General features: G+C 36.0%; 1 protein-coding gene across 8 annotated transcripts in view; it reads right to left on the minus strand.

Moving 5' to 3' along the window:
* CDH18 (cadherin 18) overlaps window positions 1–19,582 on the minus strand; it is a 1,020,275-nt gene that overhangs the window by 39,099 nt on the left and 961,594 nt on the right. For all 8 annotated transcript variants that reach the window (XR_005796617.1, XM_040494419.1, XM_040494422.1 and 5 more), the window contains one exon: window positions 430–551. Coding sequence is in view for 7 of the 8 variants with exons in the window: in XM_040494419.1 (XP_040350353.1) it covers window positions 430–551 (122 nt within the window). In the remaining variant the exon portion in view is untranslated. The remainder of the gene's footprint in view (window positions 1–429; window positions 552–19,582) is intronic.

Raw genomic sequence — 19,582 nt, forward strand, 5'->3', positions numbered from 1 at the left:
AAAACCTAACATCGTTTGGTACCAATATTACTCAATGGACACACACATGTCACTCCTGCAGGCCCTCCAAAGTAGACCAACAAGTGCCTTCTCTGTAATCTAGGCTCACAGCATCAATGGGACTGGAAAGTTCACAGTTTCCTCCTAATTTAATACAGGGCTTCACCCAAAGCATCCAATATAATTCTATGATGGATATATGCACGAATGAGTTCATTTTTTGAGTAACATTTGGGATCTGGAGAAAATTCATTTTCAAGGATTCTCAAAAAAAATCTATTGGGTACTTAAAATAAAGCTTTATAAAATTATTTCCACTGAGCCCAAAAATAACACTGCGGGATTTTGAGGATTATATATAAAAATAATAGAAAGAGAGCTGCTTGTTTTTCTTCTATCTCAGTGATAGGAAGGAAACAATTAACTTACCTGGCCAGGCTTTGAATTTTCACAGACAACAATATCATATTCCCTGGCAAGTTCAGGTGGATTGTCATTGACATCCAGAACTCTAATACCCACTGTCACATGGCTCAGCAAACCAGGATTGTCTGCAAAACACACAGGGATATATTTAGTATTTCTATGCACACTTTGGAGGCTTGGGTTAAAACAAATCTCCCTAGTATTGTAGCTTGTCACCATCTCCATATGCTGCAACAGGACTTTTGGCAAAAGACAACTTTATGATGGCACTCTTTGCGAGAACTCATTAACTTACAGAAAAATGAAAAATGAAAAATGAACACCAAGGCATGACATGCATGCTAAAATGATATTTTGTCATATCAAGGAAATTACATGTTATTCAGGAACTGGAGTGGGAGAAAGTTGTCAGAATTCATTGTATGCTGTCAGAGTCTGAGGGATGAACAATTGGTTTCATCATTAATCTAAGAAAAGCATCGCAGTTGGTAAAAAAAAAAATACATAATGTTTAAAAAGTTCAGGGTTTCAAATCTAAATAAACTTGGGGAAAATAAAAAGTACAATTTCTTTACACAAATGATAATTTTCTTCTTTTGTTTAAAGTGTATTTATTTATTTGAATGAGAGAGAGAAAGAGCATGAGCAGGAAAGGGGCGGAGACAGAGAGAGTATCTTAAGCAGGATCTGCGCTTTGTGCAAAGTCCAACATGGGGCTCAATCTCATGATTCTGAGATCATGAGCCAAAATCAACAGTTGGACACTTAACCAACTGAGCCACCTGGTGCCCCAGGATAATTTTCTTCTTATAGAAAAAATGCATGCAGTATGTGATATTAAGTCATATTTGGGGAGAAATAAAGAATAATTTAAATCAGAACTTACCATAGAATTAATATATAACTCTGGTAGATATAAAAATATTATAGTTAATACCCTAAAATATGTCTTAAACACATATTTAAAAAAAAATCTTCCCATTTTTTAGTAAGTTTATTAATTCTGAGATGGAAGAAAAAGAAAAATTTTTCATTTTATTTACATGTTAGAGCTATAAATGCAGGATTAATAATCAGAAAACTAAATATATATATTTTATTGCTGATATTTGTCATTACCTTTAAAAACTCCAAAATAAAAAAAAATAGACGAATACATGTAAAAAAGGACTACTAAAAAAGACAAAGTCTAGACCTATTTATAAATTATCAAAGCAGAACATGAGAAGGCAGAAACTAAATTTTGGAAAAAAGGGGATATGGATATACATATATAGAGAGAGAAGATACTGAAAATAGTAAGAACATGCATGGAATAAAAAGTGCCAGAATTAGCTTTAAAAAGAATAGAAAATTTGAGGAGGAGCACAATAACTAAATAAAATCAAATTTCATTTAAAAATAATTTTTCAGGGTACCTGTGTGGCTCAGTCAGTTAGGTATCCAACTCTTGACTTTGGCCCAGGTCATGATCTCATGGTTCCTGAGTTCAAGCCCCATGTCAGGCTCTGTGCTGACAGCAGAAAGCCTGCTTGGGATTCTCTCTCTTTCCCTTTCTCTATGCCCTTCCCCTGCCTGTGCGCTCGCTCTCTCTCTCTCTCTCTCTTTCTCTCTCTCAAAATGAATAAGCTTTAATAATAATAATAATAATAACATTATTACATTATTAACATTAACATTATTAAGATAAAAATAATTAACATTACTATATAATAATAATAATAATAATAATAATTATTATTATTATTATTTATTATTATTTCTGGGGATCTGAGTGGCTAAGCCTATTAAGCATCCAACTCTTGATTTTGGCTCAAGTCATGATCTCATGGTCTTGAGATCAAGTACTCTGCCAGGCTCCATGCAAGGCATGGAGCCTCCTGAAGATTCTTTCTCTCCTTCTCCCTCTGCCCCCCCTCTGCTCCTCTCCCTCTGCCTTTTCTCCCTCTCTCTCTCTCTCTCAAAATAAAAATAAATATTTTTCTAGGGGTGCCTGGGTGGCTCAGTCCATTAAACATCTGGCTCTTGATTTCGGCTCAGGTGATGATCTCAAGATATATGAGTTGACACACGGCACTGACAGGACAGAGCTTACTTCAGATTCTCTCTCCTTCTCTCTCTGACCCTTCCCCCTCTCAAAAATAAACAAGTGTTAAAAAAAATAATACTTTTTCTAAAGAGAAAAACATCATCTAGATTATTTTACCTAAAGTTAAAGAAACAGGCAATTGAAGTCTTACACATCTCTTTCCAGGAAAACAGTGGAAGAAGGAAATACCCTAAAGCTTGTTTTCCATGGCTTATGAAATGTTGGTATCAATCCCAGACACTCTCACTGATAAGAGATTTTAGGTGTAAACAGCCTAAACAAGACACTGGTGTGTAAAAATTATATACATATATATATATATATATATATATATATATATATATATATATCTGGCAATTTAGTTCCACACTTGCTTAGTTTAGCATTAAAGGAAAGAAGAAACGAAGGAAGGAAGGAAGGAAGGAAGGAAGGAAGGAAGGAAGGAAGGAAAGAAGGAAGGAAGGAAGGAAAATGCAGAGGAAGAAATGAGGAAGGACATTTTAAAAAGCACAAAAATTACTCAAAAAGTTAATGAATTAAAAGAGGAACAAAAAAAAAAACCCATAATCTCCTCAACACATATGTAAAAACCAAGATTTAGAACACAGTATCCATGTATTATAAACACAATGAAACAAACCAAACAAATCACAACAAAAACAAAAAACAAAAACTCTCAGTGAACTAGAAACAGAAATGTGCCCTCTCCAACTGATTAAGAGTACATTAAACAAATAACAACAAGAAAACAACAGTGTACATTATTCTTAATGGTGAAAAACTAACTGGAATTAATTAACAAAGCTATAAGGAAACTAGAAATAAATCTAACAAAGTAAATGAAAGACCTATATGCAAACACTTTATTGAAGTGTTTTATTTAACTTATTTAGACTTCATTAAAGAAGATCTAAAGAAATGAAGAGCTATACCACGTGTGTGGTTAGGAAGACAAAAATAACACAAATAAAACCAACCTTTCCAAATTGATGTGCGTATTGGGGTGCCTGGGTGGCTCAGTTGGTTAAGTGTGGACTTTTGGTTTTAGCTCAGGTCATGATCTCAAGGTTCGTGGGATCAAGCCCCATGTCAGGCTCTGTGCTGATGGCATGGAGCCTGCTTGGGATCCTCTCTCCCTCTCTCTTGGCCCCTCCCCTGGTCTCTCTCTCAAAAGAGTATAAACTTTAACAAAAAGCAAATTGATGTGTATATTCAGTGTAACCTATTGAAAATCCCAATGTTCATAGAATTAAAAGCTGATCCTAAAATTTATAATTACTAAGATTATTCAGACTTGTATGGAGGAGAACAATAAAGAATCCTTGCTCTACAATTTACGAGGCTTATTATATGATACCAGTGGCTATACTATTGTCACTATGTAAATATCTCTCTTACTTTCTAGATGTCATATCTGATTTTTCTCTTGTATTATTTTATTTCCCAACTAGGTACTTGTTCACCTTTTAAGAGCAGACCAAAGCAATGTTTTAGAAATCTGAGGCAAGAATAATTTTATTGGCTCTAATCATTAGTATCAGCAGCCTTAATTGTCCCTGCATAAATAGTTCTCTGCTCATTTTCCAAGAAGGCAGAATTAGAAGCAAGCTTAGTGTAGTTAGGGATAAAAACAACTGTTTTGTAGGAGAGGATTCTGGAAAGACTACATCTTGAGAAAAGCCTACAACAAAAGAGTTAGGTGTCTGATTGTTTTCAGCCTTTGCCTTCTCACTGTCCCCACTCTGTCTTGCTCACCACATCCTCTGGACTGGAATGGCCTTGCACTCATTCCATACCAGAGTTCAAGAAACTCCACTCTTCTCGATGGAAATGGACTCTGTGTTTACCAAACATTGCTTTATTAATTCAATGCATAATTACTATTCCTTTCCTTAATGGTGAAAAACATAGTGTTCAGCAGCAGACAAATGACAGATTGTGTTCTGTGGGGAAGCTGAATGGATTCTAAGCTTAGTGTGGTTGGGACTAATGACCTGTGTGCCCTGCCATGCCACGGCAACCACAGGAGATACTGATGAAAAGATACGAGAAACAGAACGTTGGAGTAAGCTTACTGTCATTACCGATGCATGTCGAATAACTGCTGTCTATTTACTAAATGTCGGATGATTTGTAAAAACTGTGCCTTTAATTCCATATAATTAGAGGCTGGAAACACATGATGGTTTTGTAGCCACTTGTAGCCTACCTGCGTACATTCTGGTATTTTCTGCTCAATAATAAAATTAGCTAATTCTAAATTAGCAAACTGGCAGGTGCCTTTGGGTTCCTCTTTCTTATTTCCCATGGCCCTTGAGTTAGTATGTTACCCTTCAAATGACAATAACTGTACCTATAAAATGTGTATATGTTCAAGTGTGTTAGAAGCATTTTTCTCTGGCAAAAATTAGATAATGATCCTGAAGTTCTGAATGCAACGTTTCTGTTATTGCTATTATTACTTTTGTCTTCATGCTTTATTTCTAGAAATTGATGTTTTTATTTATTTTTTTTATTTTATTTTTAATTTTTTTTTCAACGTTTATTTATTTTTGGGACAGAGAGAGACAGAGCATGAACGGGGGAGGGGCAGAGAGAGAGGGAGACACAGAATCGGAAGCAGGCTCCAGGCTCCGAGCCATCAGCCCAGAGCCCGACGCGGGGCTTGAACTCACGGACCGCAAGATCGTGACCTGGCTGAAGTCGGACGCTTAACCGACTGCGCCACCCAGGCCCCCCGGTATTTATTATTTCTAAACCTTGATTACTTAACCTGTTATCCATCATTTGACTTCCCAAATTGTGTTTCTGAGAAACAATTAACAAAGTCATGTAAATTTTAGAACACTGAGCCTGAGAGAGCAGACCGCACATCTGAATCCTTTCTGAAGATCACAAACAAAACAGAAACAAAACTTACAGCATGCTGGCAATCCTATACATTTGCATTCCAGCAGAAACTACACTATAAAAAATCACCCATGCTTCATGTAATGCCAAAATAAATGCAACTCCATGAAGACAGGGATTCAGTGAAAGCATTGGAGTAGGATATTTCAATGCAATTGCAAACTTGATACTATGATTTTTAGAGAATTTTCCATGACTTGAGGAACAATCCATTCTATCCAGTGGGTTTATTTGAAAAGTCTGATACGTGCATGCCACTCTGATTGGTTCACTAATAGAATGGACCATCCTTTTGCATTTTTAAGGGGGTGAGCAATGAAAGGATAATAAATTTTTCCTCAGCAGATACAATCAGAATATGAAAGTGGTTCGTTAATTACAGCAACTCCGTTAACATACGACATCGTTAATGAAAACCATATGTACATGTTTCAAATATTTGTATTAAAATATCTGAATATCTAATCATTCACTGATCTCTAAACTGTGAGGTACAGATAAGGCCTTATCTCTGAGCATAGGTCTGCTGCTTGGGGTTCAACTTCACCATTCTTGAAAGAAATCCCACTCACTGCAGCATTTATGGGCTCCAAATTTATTCCAAGTGAAGGAAGCACATGAAAATATGTTCAAAGAAGTTTTAAGCACAGCAGCATTATAATGAAACTCCCTGAAATTTTATAATAGTCTTATTTTTCTCCAAAATGACAACTCTTTGTTGTTGTTGTTGTTGTTGTTGTTGTTGTTGTTGTTGTTAGTTAAAATCACTTTTATCAAGTCTTAGGAAAACTTAAGCTTGAATTACACAAATCCTGATTCCATCATGCACATATCTGACATCACTTGGTATAATAATTTAAATAAATGAAATAATTACAAAGACTAGTTTATCAGGATTTGAAATAGAAATTCAGGAAGTGAACTTTGGATTTTGGCCAGGATATAGCAAATGATACCAGACTAACCTGCTTACATAGAGGCTATAGAACTGAAAATATAGAACTGAAAATAGACAATGAAGAATTATGCTTCCTGAGAGAAGAGAGAGGCCTAAGCTCCCAAGATCTCCTGCAGCTTTGATATTACATTCATCATAACCACATGGGATATAGTCCAGGGAGGAAAGGCTAGTTGTTTAACATTCAAAAATCAATGAATATCATTCACCACACACACATAATTATTTCAATAGATGCAGAAAAGAGATAACAAAACATAACACCTGTATTTGATTTTAAGAAGGAAAAAAAAACACTCAGGAGATTAAGAAGAGAAGAGGTTTCCTCAACCTGAATAATTGTATAACAAAACCTACAATTGTCGTACTTATAAGGGAAAGATTGAATCTTTTTTAATGTTTTATTTATTTTTAAGACAGAGAGAGACAGAGCATGGGTGGGGAAGGGGCAGAGAGAGGGAGACACAGAATCTGAAACAGGCTCCAGGCTCTGAGCTGTCAGCACAGAGCCCCACTTGGGGCTCGAACTCACGAGCTGTGAGATCATGACCTAAGCCAAAGTCGGACGCTCAACCTACTGAGGTACCGGGACTCCCTGAAAGATGAATGTTTTAACTTAAGGATCAGAGAAAACGAAAAATGGCAGGGATACATCCTGCAGCAATTCTCCTGAGAATCATGTGAAAGCAATTAGACAGAAAAAGAAATAAATGTTATGTCAATCGCAAAGTGAGAAACAAATCTATATTTCACAGATGAACATCCGTGTAGAAAAGACCAACTAATCTACAAAAAGCTACTGCCACTAGCTTATATTTATTTATATAACAATTAAAATAAACATTTAAACAAATACCAAATTTATATAATGTGAAAAAATATAACCACATAAAATATGCTCTATATCTGCATGCTAAAACGTATAAATATTGGTCACATAAATTTAAAATACATAGAGGTGCCCGAGTGGCTCAGTCAGTTAAGCATCTGACTCTGGCTCAGGTCATGATCTCACGGTCGTGAGTTCAAGCCCAACATTGGGCTCTGTGCTGACAGCTCGGAGCCTGGAGGCTGCTTCAGATTCTGTGTCTCCCTCTCTCTCTGCCCCTCCCCTGCTCATGCTCATGCCCTGTCTCTCTCTCTCTTTCTCTCTCTCTCTCTCTCTCAAGAAATAAATAAACATTAAAAATTTTTCTTTTAAATAAAAAAAATAACTTAGATAACTAGAAACATACATTATGTTCATAGATAAAAGGCTCAATAATTTTGAGATATCCATTCTCCTAAACTTGAAATACAGATTCAATGCAATATGAATAAAAATTCTAGCTTATATTGTTGAAGAATTGATAAGCTGATTCTAAAACTTACCTCGTAAGTTAGCCCAAACAATTTTGAAAAAAGAAGAAAGATGCTGAACGTACTTTCTGATTGTAAGTGTTGCTAAATAGCCACAATAATCAAGACCATGGTATTAGCATAAGACTATATATGCGTGTGTGTGTTTTATATTACATTATATTATATCATATCATATCATTATCTGCTGATATGATTAATGGTACATACAAAAGAGAGTCCAGAAATTAATCAAAACATTAATGGTCAGCTATTAGTGGACAAAATTAACAGATTATTTATTTTATTATTATTATTTTTTTTTTAAATATTTTTTTTTCAACGTTTTTTATTTATTTTTGGGACAGAGAGAGACAGAGCATGAACGGGGGAGGGACAGAGAGAGAGGGAGACACAGAATCGGAAACAGGCTCCAGGCTCTGAGCCATCGGCCCAGAGCCCGACGCGGGGCTCGAACTCCCGGACCGCGAGATCGTGACCTGGTTGAAGTCGGACGCTTAACCGACTGCGCCACCCAGGCGCCCCTATTTTATTATTTTTTAATGTTTACTTTTGAGAGAGAGAGAGAGACTAAGCATGAGCAGGGGAGGAGCAGAGAGAGAGGGAGACACAGAATCTGAAGCCAGCTCCAGGCTCTGATCTGTCAGCACAGATCAGAACCCATAAACCCATAAACCATAAGATCATGACCTGAGCTGAAGCCAGACGCTTAACTGACTGAACCACACAGGCACCCTGACACAATTATTAAATAGAGAAATAAAAGCATTTATAACAAAGAGTCGATCAAGTGGAAACTCATATTTGAAGTAAATTAAACTTGACCTTTACATCTTAGACTTTTATTTTTATGTTTATTTATTTTTGAGAGACAGAGAGGGTGCATGTGAGCAGGGGAGAGGCAGAGAGAGAGGAGGAGAGAGAAGGAATCCCAAGCAGTCTCTGTGCTGCCAGTGCAGAACCCAACAGTGCAGAGTTTCAGGGGCTGGAACTCACTCACAAACTGTGAAATCATGGCCTGAGCCGAAAACAAGAGTCAGACATTTAACCAACTAAGCCACTCAGGCGCCCCAACCCTTACATCTTATCATATATATAAAATACTACTCAAAGTAAACCACCGAACAAAATATAAAACCTTAAATTTAAATATATAAGAACAGATAGGTTAATATTTTGTTACCTTGTGTTTAGTAAAGAATTCCCTAAAGTATGTTCAGGTTCATAGAAAGATATTAAAACATCTTTTCTTAAGTGTTTACAATTTCAAGTAACACACAAGCTGAGACTCTAGGACAGTTAATATAATTTTGGAACTGAATGCAAACATATTTTAGGGTGGAATTTGTCTGCACTAAACAAAATATTAAGTAAGAACTTTAACTCATATATTAAAGAAGCATAATAAATTCTGGGTCAATCATATGTATTTATTATAAACATGTTAAACATTCTCTCTTTGAAAAACATTTGAGAATACTTCGAAGAATATATTATATGCTCCTGGTATGTGCACCAATTACATATATTGAGAAGATTTATATTTACAATAGGAAACATGTACAGGATATGTTATATCAGCAGTATCAATAATACATGAAGCTACAAAAACTGAAAACGATCAAAATGCATTGGACTTTTTAAGCACAGATTTAAAAAGATTTATTTTTTCATCATAGTAAAGATAAAAAAACAAAAGCAAACAAACAAAAAACTTCGGCTGTATTTCTTTACCTGGATGGATCTCATAGTAGCACTGATTAAAAAAAAAAGTTAATATAATATTAACCCATTTATAATATATAATATCCATGTACCAAAGATATAGTTATATAGATAAATATGGAAATATAAATGTCCAAAACATATTTGGTAAAACTATAAAGAAAAGAAAGGGACGAAATAATACAAAATTCAATATTGATGAGCTCTGGTTGGAATAAAAAAGGATGTAATAGTGTATTTCAAGCTTATTGCTTTGAGGATGTAATAGTGTATTACAAGCTTATTGCTTTGAGGTAAGGGCTCTTAAATTGGTGTTCAATTTATTATTTAAACTGATTACATACTTGATATATCAATATATTTGATATATATTGTAATTCTAATTGGAAAACATTTGGTACAATTACTTAAATTTATTCAAATATTAACAGAGATAGATGTGTGTATACATAACGTACACATGCCCCACATAAGTACACACATTTTCATTCATTATATCAAGTTATGTTTTAATTTCTAACTAAGGACAATTTTCATAATTTAGTTATCAATGTCTCCCTTATGAGTTGTGAAATTTGTGCTTTTATAAAACTTTCTCTATTCCAAAGTCTTAGTGTGTTAACCAACATTTCAAGTTTCATTTTTGTCTTCTACATACTAGAATTACTTATTTTGATTCGTTGTGAGGTAGATAAGTTTACTTTCATTTCGCGAGCCAGATTCATAATTGTGTCTTCATCTGTTTGTTCAAGTGTCCATCCATTCTCCCTACTGACTGGCACGCAACCCAGCCTTGTAGCACTTGACTGTGTGGTTCTTAGAAAATATAGCTTGTGTCAACCCAGGTTTTAAGTTGCTCTGTGGTTTAGTATGTCATTGATTGTTACTATATTTTGCTCTGTGTGCTTGAAAATTATATTTGTTCTTTAAATTTACTCATTGGCAGATAATCAAATATCAAGTGCTTTTATTTTGTTCCATGAAACACTTTTATAATTACTGCCTTTTTTGGTCCACTTCATAAAACATGTCTGAGAGAGGTCTATTAACTGTTTCCTGTAAGATTATGTTTTATTTACTTTAAAGATAGTTTATTAGGCTCATAGAAGTTTCAAATTATTATATCACTCTGATGAAATATACTATATGTTAGTATGGCAAGACCTTCTCATCATCATGATAGCTTTTTGTTTTAAAGTATATTTTGTTTAACACTAACAGTTCTAATACTAACAGTTTTGCCAGATTTCTTTTGCTTAGAATTATCTTTTTATTACTGTATTCTTTTATTTTAAAACTATCCACACCTTTATATTTCATATGAGCCTATTATAAGTACCATAAAGATGATTTTCTTTGCTTCAGTATGTTTTGCTTTTTTTTTTAAACAGGAGAGTTTATTATAATTATACCACGTTGGTTACTAATATATATTTTTACCACTTTATTGTGTGCTTCAAACTTGTCCTAATATTTTGTCTTTATCCCTTCTAATATTATCCTCCAGCATATTGTTTAAGGTTTTATCCTTGTTATGTCCTCTCTGTAATTTTAAATATGTATACTAAATTTCTTTTCTTTTTTAACTCAGAAATATTAACATGCTTGGGTATCTCTGGAAAATATAAGAACAATCAACATCTTTACTCTTTTTCTAAATACTGTAATAACTTAAAAAAAATTAAATATTTATTTATTTTTGAGACAGAGACAGAGCATGAATGGGGGAAGGGCAGAGAGCCAGAATCCAAAGCAGGCTCCAGGCTCTGAGCTGTCAGCACAGAGTCCGATGTGGGGCTCGAACCCATGGACTGTGAGATCACGACCTGAGCTGAAGTCGGACACTCAACTGACTGAGCCACTCAGGCGTCCCCATAATAACTTTTTTTGTTTGTTTATTTTGAGAGAGAGAGAGAGTGCACTTGTGTGGGGGTGGGGCCGAGAGAGAGGAGAGAGACAGAACCCCAAGCAGGCTCCACACTGACTGTGGAGCCCAACACGGGGCTCAATATCATCATCTGAGATCATGAGGTCATGACCTGAGCCAAAATAAAGAGTTGGACACTTAACCAACTGAGCCACCCAGGGAACCCCACCATTGTAATAACTTTTAAATGTTTTAATTTGGATCAAGTTTCTCACAAGTTTATACCTGTAAGTAATGATGATAATGTTGAGAAGATGATGATGATACTTATGGGTTTGTTAATCTATCAAATTTGACGTTTTGTTATTACAAAGAAAGGTGTCCTCATGTGTACCATTTCCTTTGTCATCATTCCTTATTGAATCTTAAACTGTCCTTTTGAGATAACTTTATTTCTTTTTAATAAATTCTTTAATAACAGTGTAAACTTTCTCACGTTGGTTGTTTGAAATTTTTTCTGTGTTACGCATTTTCCGTTTCTATTGTCACAGAGTTATTGAGGCCAAGGTGATCTAAAATGATTTGTAAGAAGTATCATATACTCAATTTTCTAATGGGTAGAACTTTCACATTTTCATCCCCCTGACCCAGAACTAAAGTGAAAACTGAAGATACACATTACCTCTATCCTGTAGTCGGCAGGGCGTGTGTGTGTGTGTGTGTGTGTGTGTGTGTGTGTGTATCTATTTTGGGTCACTCATTATGAGTGCCATGTTTTGGAACCTTACTTTATTTGGGAATATTTATCTTCCTTACAAGAGAGTTACATGGTATTATTTATTTAAAAGGGATATTCAAGTAGCTCTCTAGATAATAGATTAAAAGACGCTAGGGTTAAGTGCAAAATACCATTCAGGAAGCTATTGGAGTATTCCAGCTGAGGGCTGATTCTTATTTGGACAGGTATGGGAAAGAGCAAAATGTGATGAAGTGGTTGACTTATGCATACTTTTTAAAGTACAGCTGATGGAAGTTTCTGGTGAGTTGGATGTATAGCATGAGAGAAAAAGAGGAGTCAAATATGACACTGAGTGATTTCCATAAGCAATCTGGACTATAGCCGTCACTATTGGGATAGTTAATTCCCTGGAGGAGTGGATTTAGAGAGAAATTGGATTTTGAGCAAAATATTTACTTGGAGCATTCTGAGTTTGAGATCTCCTAGAGGAGTTATTAAGCGTCTAATATGGATTTCAAGGGAAAAGTGGATGTGTATTTCCATTTGAGAGTCATCTACATGTAGGTGTTATGCAAATCCACTAGACTGAATGATATTACATGGGCAATAACTCCAGGTAAATCCGAGGTTTGAAAATCAGAATGCCCCACCATTCAATGAATGGAGAGATGAGGAGGAACTATGAAGCACATTGAGATAGAGAACGAGCAAAGGCAGAAAAGCATCTGGAGAATGCTGAGTCCGTAAGCCAAAGAAAGAGCCTGTGTCTTGAAACAGTTGTCAGTTGTACCAAATGTTGCCGCTTTGCTGAACAAATGGAGGAGAGAATTATACTTTATAGTTTGGAATATGGAGGACAGGTATAATTTTGGTGAAGTCATAGAGGCAAGTCTTTGTAGAGTGGATTTGAAAGAGCCTGGGAACAGAGAATTCAGGGTGTGAATATAGGCAACCCTTTCAAGGAGTTTATCAGGAAAGGGAACACTAAAGTTGTATCTGGAGAGAAACACTAGATCGAGGTAGGTTTTCAGTTTTTGTTTGAGTAAGTTTTATTTTCAGATAGAATACAAAGCCTATTTTTGAGGACAGAGGAATTATGTATCAGACAGGGGCAAATGAAGATGTGGGGAGGAAATAATTCACAGTGCATAGACTGGGGGTGAACAAGAAAGGTCAGGATTTCAGGCGTACATGGAGGGGTGGTCATAAGCCTGGAATGGAGTGTTCACTCCCAGTAACCTGAAGGGAGATAGATTTAAGGAAACTAAGGACCACAGTATTAGTCAGGTTGCTAGACATGATGGCAGGATGCTGTGGAAACCCTTTCTTGATTGTTATTATTGAATAAGAATTAGAGAAGCAAGATTATCTGAGGTATGCAAGGAACCTGGCAAAAGTTTGGAAATTTGAGGAGCAAGGAGAACTATAAAATAAATATCTAGCACTGCTGTACAGAATTGTTTCAGTGATCCAAGTTCCTTTGGATCTTTTTGTTCTAATGCTTCTAAATTTGTTCTAATGCTTCTAAAATTTGATACTGATATTGGGATAGTGCAATGTCTAAGAATTCAAATGTATCAACATTTGAATAGATGCAAGATGTAAGAATAGAATAGAATATATATCATAATTTCCTCACTAAAATTCTCCCCATGGGTAGAACTCAAGAGGTTGGAATGGAATTGCCTACAAGTAAAGATCAAAAATGGGCCTGGAAGGTCCTGAGCTAATGTGAATAACCCCACACATTTTGCCATAATTCATATCCTTATGGGCACATATTATGTATTAAATACAATTTTTTAGAAAAAAGTCAATGGTGGTTAGTGAAACCTAATGGGAACAATATTTTTAATGGACATCTGAAGGAATAATTTATCTCTGGATGTGAATGAGGATGAGTGCAACCCAATTTAAGGTAGCATTCATTCTGTTACCATATTGAAAGTACTTGGTGCTTGTTACTATAAATTGACAGTAAAGCAAACATGAAATAAAAAGGAATGCAGAAAAGGGAAAAATATATCACAGAGAAATAAAGACAGGGACCCGATCAACATAATTCTGAAGCCTAATTTACCTGTGAAGTTTAAGGTATGTGGGCCGATACATTTCTTTTAAATCTTAGAATAAATTGAATTAATTTTACATATTTTGTAGTTCTCTGTTCCATGGCAACAGGTAACTAATATGCAGACATATACATGCATAAACATATATTTCATGGAAGTATTTTATTGTATTGCTTTTGATCATTAGTTAAAGCAAACCAATTTGTTTGGTGTTCTTCCTTTTATGTGCTAAGGAAAAAGTATCAAATAAGATCCTTTTGTGTGTTAGGTGAAATTACCAATACGAACACACTTGTGAAAGGTGAATTTCATATATCAAAATAAGCACACTGACAATAGCAAAATAATATGTAGAACCTCGAGAGACTTTAACCACCCACTCTTCAGTAATGGAATTTTGTATTGCTTCATGCTGCTGCTAACAAAATTTTATTTCAGATTAAAAAGCAACAAGGATGAATTAATAAAATCTAAATTTAACTTCCATCACCCAAAGTTACAATTGGATTAAATTTGAAATTTGTAGATCCTAATCTTTGAATATGTTTGCACAAAAATTGAAAAAAAAAAAAAACTAAAAAGATTGAATAAATACAGTAAAACGTTGGATTGTGAGTATACTTGTTCTGTGAGTATTCTGCAAGATGAGTAAACATTTCTAGTAAATTTTAACTTGATAAATGATCAATGTCTGGCAATATGAGTAGTACACGATGCTGAATATCACATGATCACAACTGAGCCAATGGTTCTTCTCTCTCTCTCTCTCTCTCTCTCTCTCTCTCTCCCTCCCTCCCTCCCTCCCTCCCTGCAGGATTGTGGGTGATTGTCTCCCATGTTCAGATGCTTGTTCTCAGGCCGCAGTGTTTGACACAAATCAGTGACTTTTCAGAACGCTGGAAGGAGCCCACAACTGGCACTAGTATATTTTTTGTCGCTTCAAAGCATCTATGGACAGTCCTTTGCTTTTCCATCCAAAAGTAAGCTGAGGAATGGAGCTTCTTCTAGGACTTCTTGTCCTAGTAAGTTGCTTCTTTCTAGGACAGGCTGCCTGCAGATATAGACCCTTTCTTCTGCTGCCTTATTGCCATTTACATTAAATACAGTATGTGACAAAAAGAGTTTATTAATAAAGTCAACATCCATGTGAGCATATACAATGGCCTCCATGAAGAAAAAGATTCCAGTGAGTAAGTAGACAGCAGTGATTCCGTTAGTAATCATGAAAGTTGTCCTACACAATAACACTCTTCTCTTGTCTCACATCAGCCATGAAGGTTTTCAAAGGTAAGTGCAGGTTAATTTACTTATTTCTCTTTATATTTTGTATTTTCTTTTTTAAAATTTGCTTTAATGTTTATTTATTTTTGAGACAGAGACAGAGTGTGAGCAGGAGAGGGACAGAGAAAGAGGGCGACACAGAATCCGAAGCAGGCTCCAGGCTATGAGCTGTCAGCATAGAGCCCAATGTGGGGCTGAAACTCAGACTGCGAGATCATGACCTGAGGGGAAGAGGGATGCTTAACCAACTGAGACACCCAGGCATCCCTATAGTTTGTATTTTCTTTATTATTTTGTATTATATTAGAGTATTATGATCATGTTTACATGAGTATTTTTGAGTTGTGGAATGAATCATCTGAGTTTCCATTATTTCTTATGGGGAATTGGCTTTGCTATACAAGTGCTTTGGATTACAAGCATGTTTCTGGAACAAATTATGCTCGCAAAACAAGGTTTTACTGTAAACAGCATGTAAACTTTGGTTTCTGGACTGTTATGAACATAATTTGTTTAGAGACATCAAACAGCTGAGGTGAATAGTGTAACGATGCAAAAAACAAACAACGTTACTGTTTTAATTTGTGAACTCTGGTAAGAGCGGAACCTTTTGGACTCATCAGAAGTATATATTACAGTAGCACATCCCTGGATTTTGCTAACAGCTATCAGCAAGGAATGAACAATAGGGGGTCCCATTTTGGTGTATTGATCAGGTGGAATAAACTCTCATATTCAGGGCACAGAATAAGGACAAATAGGATATTTAAGGCAAAATGGGACATATATATAGTTTAGTTACCACAATGAAGTGTTTCGCAATTAAAGGAGATCCAGAAATGAAGGACAAACAATATTCATGTATTTAGTACAGCTTGATGTGTCAGGAAATATTCTTAATATTTGTGAATGCTATGATAAACAAAGATAAACTAGACCTGATTCCTAGATTTGAGATGTTCACAATCTAGTAGAGGTGAAAAGTATTACAATAAAATATGATAAATGTTATACTTAAATCCAATAAGTGATAAGTGCTCTATGAAGGCAGGCACCAAGCGAGAGCATAGGAGGAACTGTAATATCTGCCTGAGAAGTTGAGCAAGGTTTCACAGATGCTGTGACATATGAACTAGTTCTTAAAAGTAAATAGATGTTTGTAAAGCAGAACAAAAGGGGAAGAAGGCATTGGCAGAGGAACGGATTATAAAATTATTGAAAGAACATGAGGATCTGTGATTAAAAGTTCCATAGACAATTTTTCTGAGAATGAAGCTGAGAACAGACAGGGCTGAGTTTTATAAAGAAAGCCACACATGTTCTATGCAGCGTTAGTTTCTTAGGCACAGAGGGCATGTGTATGTACTGATGCCTTTGGGATTAGTCCTAAATGGAGCTATGACATAAGTTAAATTGTGATTGGAAGGAAGCAACGTTTCTTAAAATCAATTTACATTAGAATTGCATAAGTCATGAGGGCACCTGGTTGGCTCACTCAGCGGTTGAGTGTCTCCTCTTGATTTCAGCTCATGTCATGATCCCAGGGCCCTGGGACGGAGCCCAAGGTGAGCATGGAACCTACTTAAGATTTCCTCTCTCTCTCCCTGTGCCTCTCCCCAGTGCTCCCTCTCTCTCTTTTTAAAATAAACTTAAAAAAAAAAAAAAAAAAAGAAAGAAAGAACCGCATAAACCAGTGGTTCTATAATAAGCATGGGTGAACACTACCTAGGGAGCCTGATAAAACCCTAGATACTGGGCTACAATAAGCCTCTAATTCATGGTGTGCCCAGATAATTGGTCAGACAGTATTCTGTTTGTTTCTATGAGGGTGATTTTAAATTAACATTTACATTGGTAGACTTAAGTAAAGCTGATTGTTCTTCATAATGTGAGTCAGCCAGGCCTTATCCAATCAGTTAAAGACCTTTAAAGAAGGAAAGGCTGACCCTCCCTTGAATAAGAGAAAATTCTCTTGCCTGATTGCCTTTAAACTGAGATAAAGACTATTCCTGGTTTTGGCTTTTAGACTTGACCTGGGACATTGGCTCTGACGATTTTGGATTTCCCAGCCTCCGTAACTGCCAATTCCTTATAATAAATCTCCTTATTGGTTCTGAATCCTTCTGGTTTTGAATCCTACTGGTTCTGTTCCTCTATAGAACCCTGACTGATACAGGTACAGCTGGACACAGAATGCAGGCTAACCTTTACTCATCCTTCATCTCAAGACTGAATCCATGCATTTTCCTTCTCTATGAAACCTTTGCTAATTCCCCGAGAGAGCTTAAGCTACCATGACTTTATGTTTCCTAACCCCTAAAAACCTTATGGCCACAGTGATTATCCATAATGCAATTACATATTTATCTTGTCTTCCGCATGAGATTCTTGAATTCCTCAAAAGTGAAGTAGGGTCCTCAATGTCTTTAGCGCCTAACATATGACAAGCTTAGCAAGTATCATTTATTAATACATCTGGAGTGAGTTAATTAATATGTATTTTAGGATAGAAATGATAAATGATACCATACCAAAGTACTAGAGTTCTTGCGAAGAAAGGAGAAAATGCAAGTGAAAATATGACCAAGAAATCAGGGAGAGATCAGAAATCAAAAGTATTAGCTGGATTTTGCTATTAGTAAGTTAAGACCATAATACCAGGTTCTGAAGAGTAGTGGGGACAAACATACGCATTATCTTGAGTTTAGGCATAAACAAGGAAATGTAGGAAAACAGTAGCTATTTAGTGGAGAAAAATATATTAAGAATGATTTATTGAGGGCCCACTACTGCCACTATTCTAATAGGGAGTCACATAAGGGGAAGAGTAGACCATGGCATGCAAGTTTGAAACAATATTTACTCTTTAGTAGAAGGAACAAGCTTTCATCTTTTTTTCAGGTATTTTAGGGTCGTCATAGGCAGAATTCTAAAGATGGCAGCATGAGATTCCTGTTTCTTGGTTATTCAACCAAAGATGTGTCTAGGTAAGGCTGTGTAAGGGTTTTGTTGATGTTGTTCAAGTCCCAATTCAGTTAACTTTAGAATAAAGGGATTATCTGGGTGGGCCTGACCCAATCAGGTGAACTCCTTTGAAAACAGAGTCTTTCTCCAGCTGGTAGCAAAAGAGAAAGTCAAAGAGATTCAAAACATGAAAAGGACTCAATACACTGTTGTTCTTTTGAAGAAGCTAAGGACCACATGAGAAAGAATGCAGGCAGTCTCGAGAAGAAAGCTACCCTCACTGAGGATGGGAAGAAAATGGAAACCTCATAACTACACCCTAAGCAAGTAGACTCTGGCAACAAGAAGAATGAGATTAAAGCAGATTCTTCCCCAGCCTCCCGATACGAATCCATCCCAGCTGACACCTGACTTGGGTCTTACTGGACCCTATACAAGGAATCTAGTGGAACCCTCCTGGACCTCTGACCTATGGAAATCATGTGATTATTTGCTACGCAAAAATAGAAATGTAATGGAAATGACTAAATAGCTATATTATGGATCATATGAATGGAAGGCACTGTTACTTGTACAGGAATATTCCACGTATTTAGTTAGAAAGTACTCTTCTCCAAGAACTGTGATATGTGATGAGAATACAACTCTTTCTATTTCTCTAATCAAAGACAGCTTATTGCATTTATCTAATTCTTAGTGTCTTCTTTAAAATCATGGAGATAATCGGGGTGCCTGGGTGGCTCAGTTGGTTGAGTGTCCAACTTCGGCTCGGGTCATGATCCTGCAGTTTGTGAGTTAGAGCCCCGCGTCGGGCTCTGGGCTGACAGCTCAGAGCCTGGAGCCTGCTCCAGATTCTGTGTCCCTCTCTCTCTCAGCCCCTCCCCTGCTCTTGTTCTGTCTCTCTCTCTCTAAAATCATGGAGACAGTCTTATGTCACAGAATGCATTTTTAAAATAAATAATAAAATAAACCTCAATCAGTGAAAGTATCTGTCCAAAACTTGATGCAATGAACATCAGCTTCCCTAAAGGACCATGTTAGAAAGAGCACAGCTCTCAGAACCAAACTATCTGGATTCATATTTTGTATGAGTCTCAATTTCCTTATCTATAAAGTGAAAATAATGCCTGTCCTCTCTATTTCAGAGATTTTTGTTAGGATGATGTGTCTGCGAAAGTTGACCATACAAAAG

The sequence above is a fragment of the Herpailurus yagouaroundi genome, unplaced genomic scaffold, assembly GCF_014898765.1.
Source record: "Herpailurus yagouaroundi ecotype Mexico unplaced genomic scaffold, PumYag 29, whole genome shotgun sequence".
NCBI classification, from domain to species: Eukaryota; Metazoa; Chordata; class Mammalia; order Carnivora; family Felidae; genus Herpailurus; species Herpailurus yagouaroundi.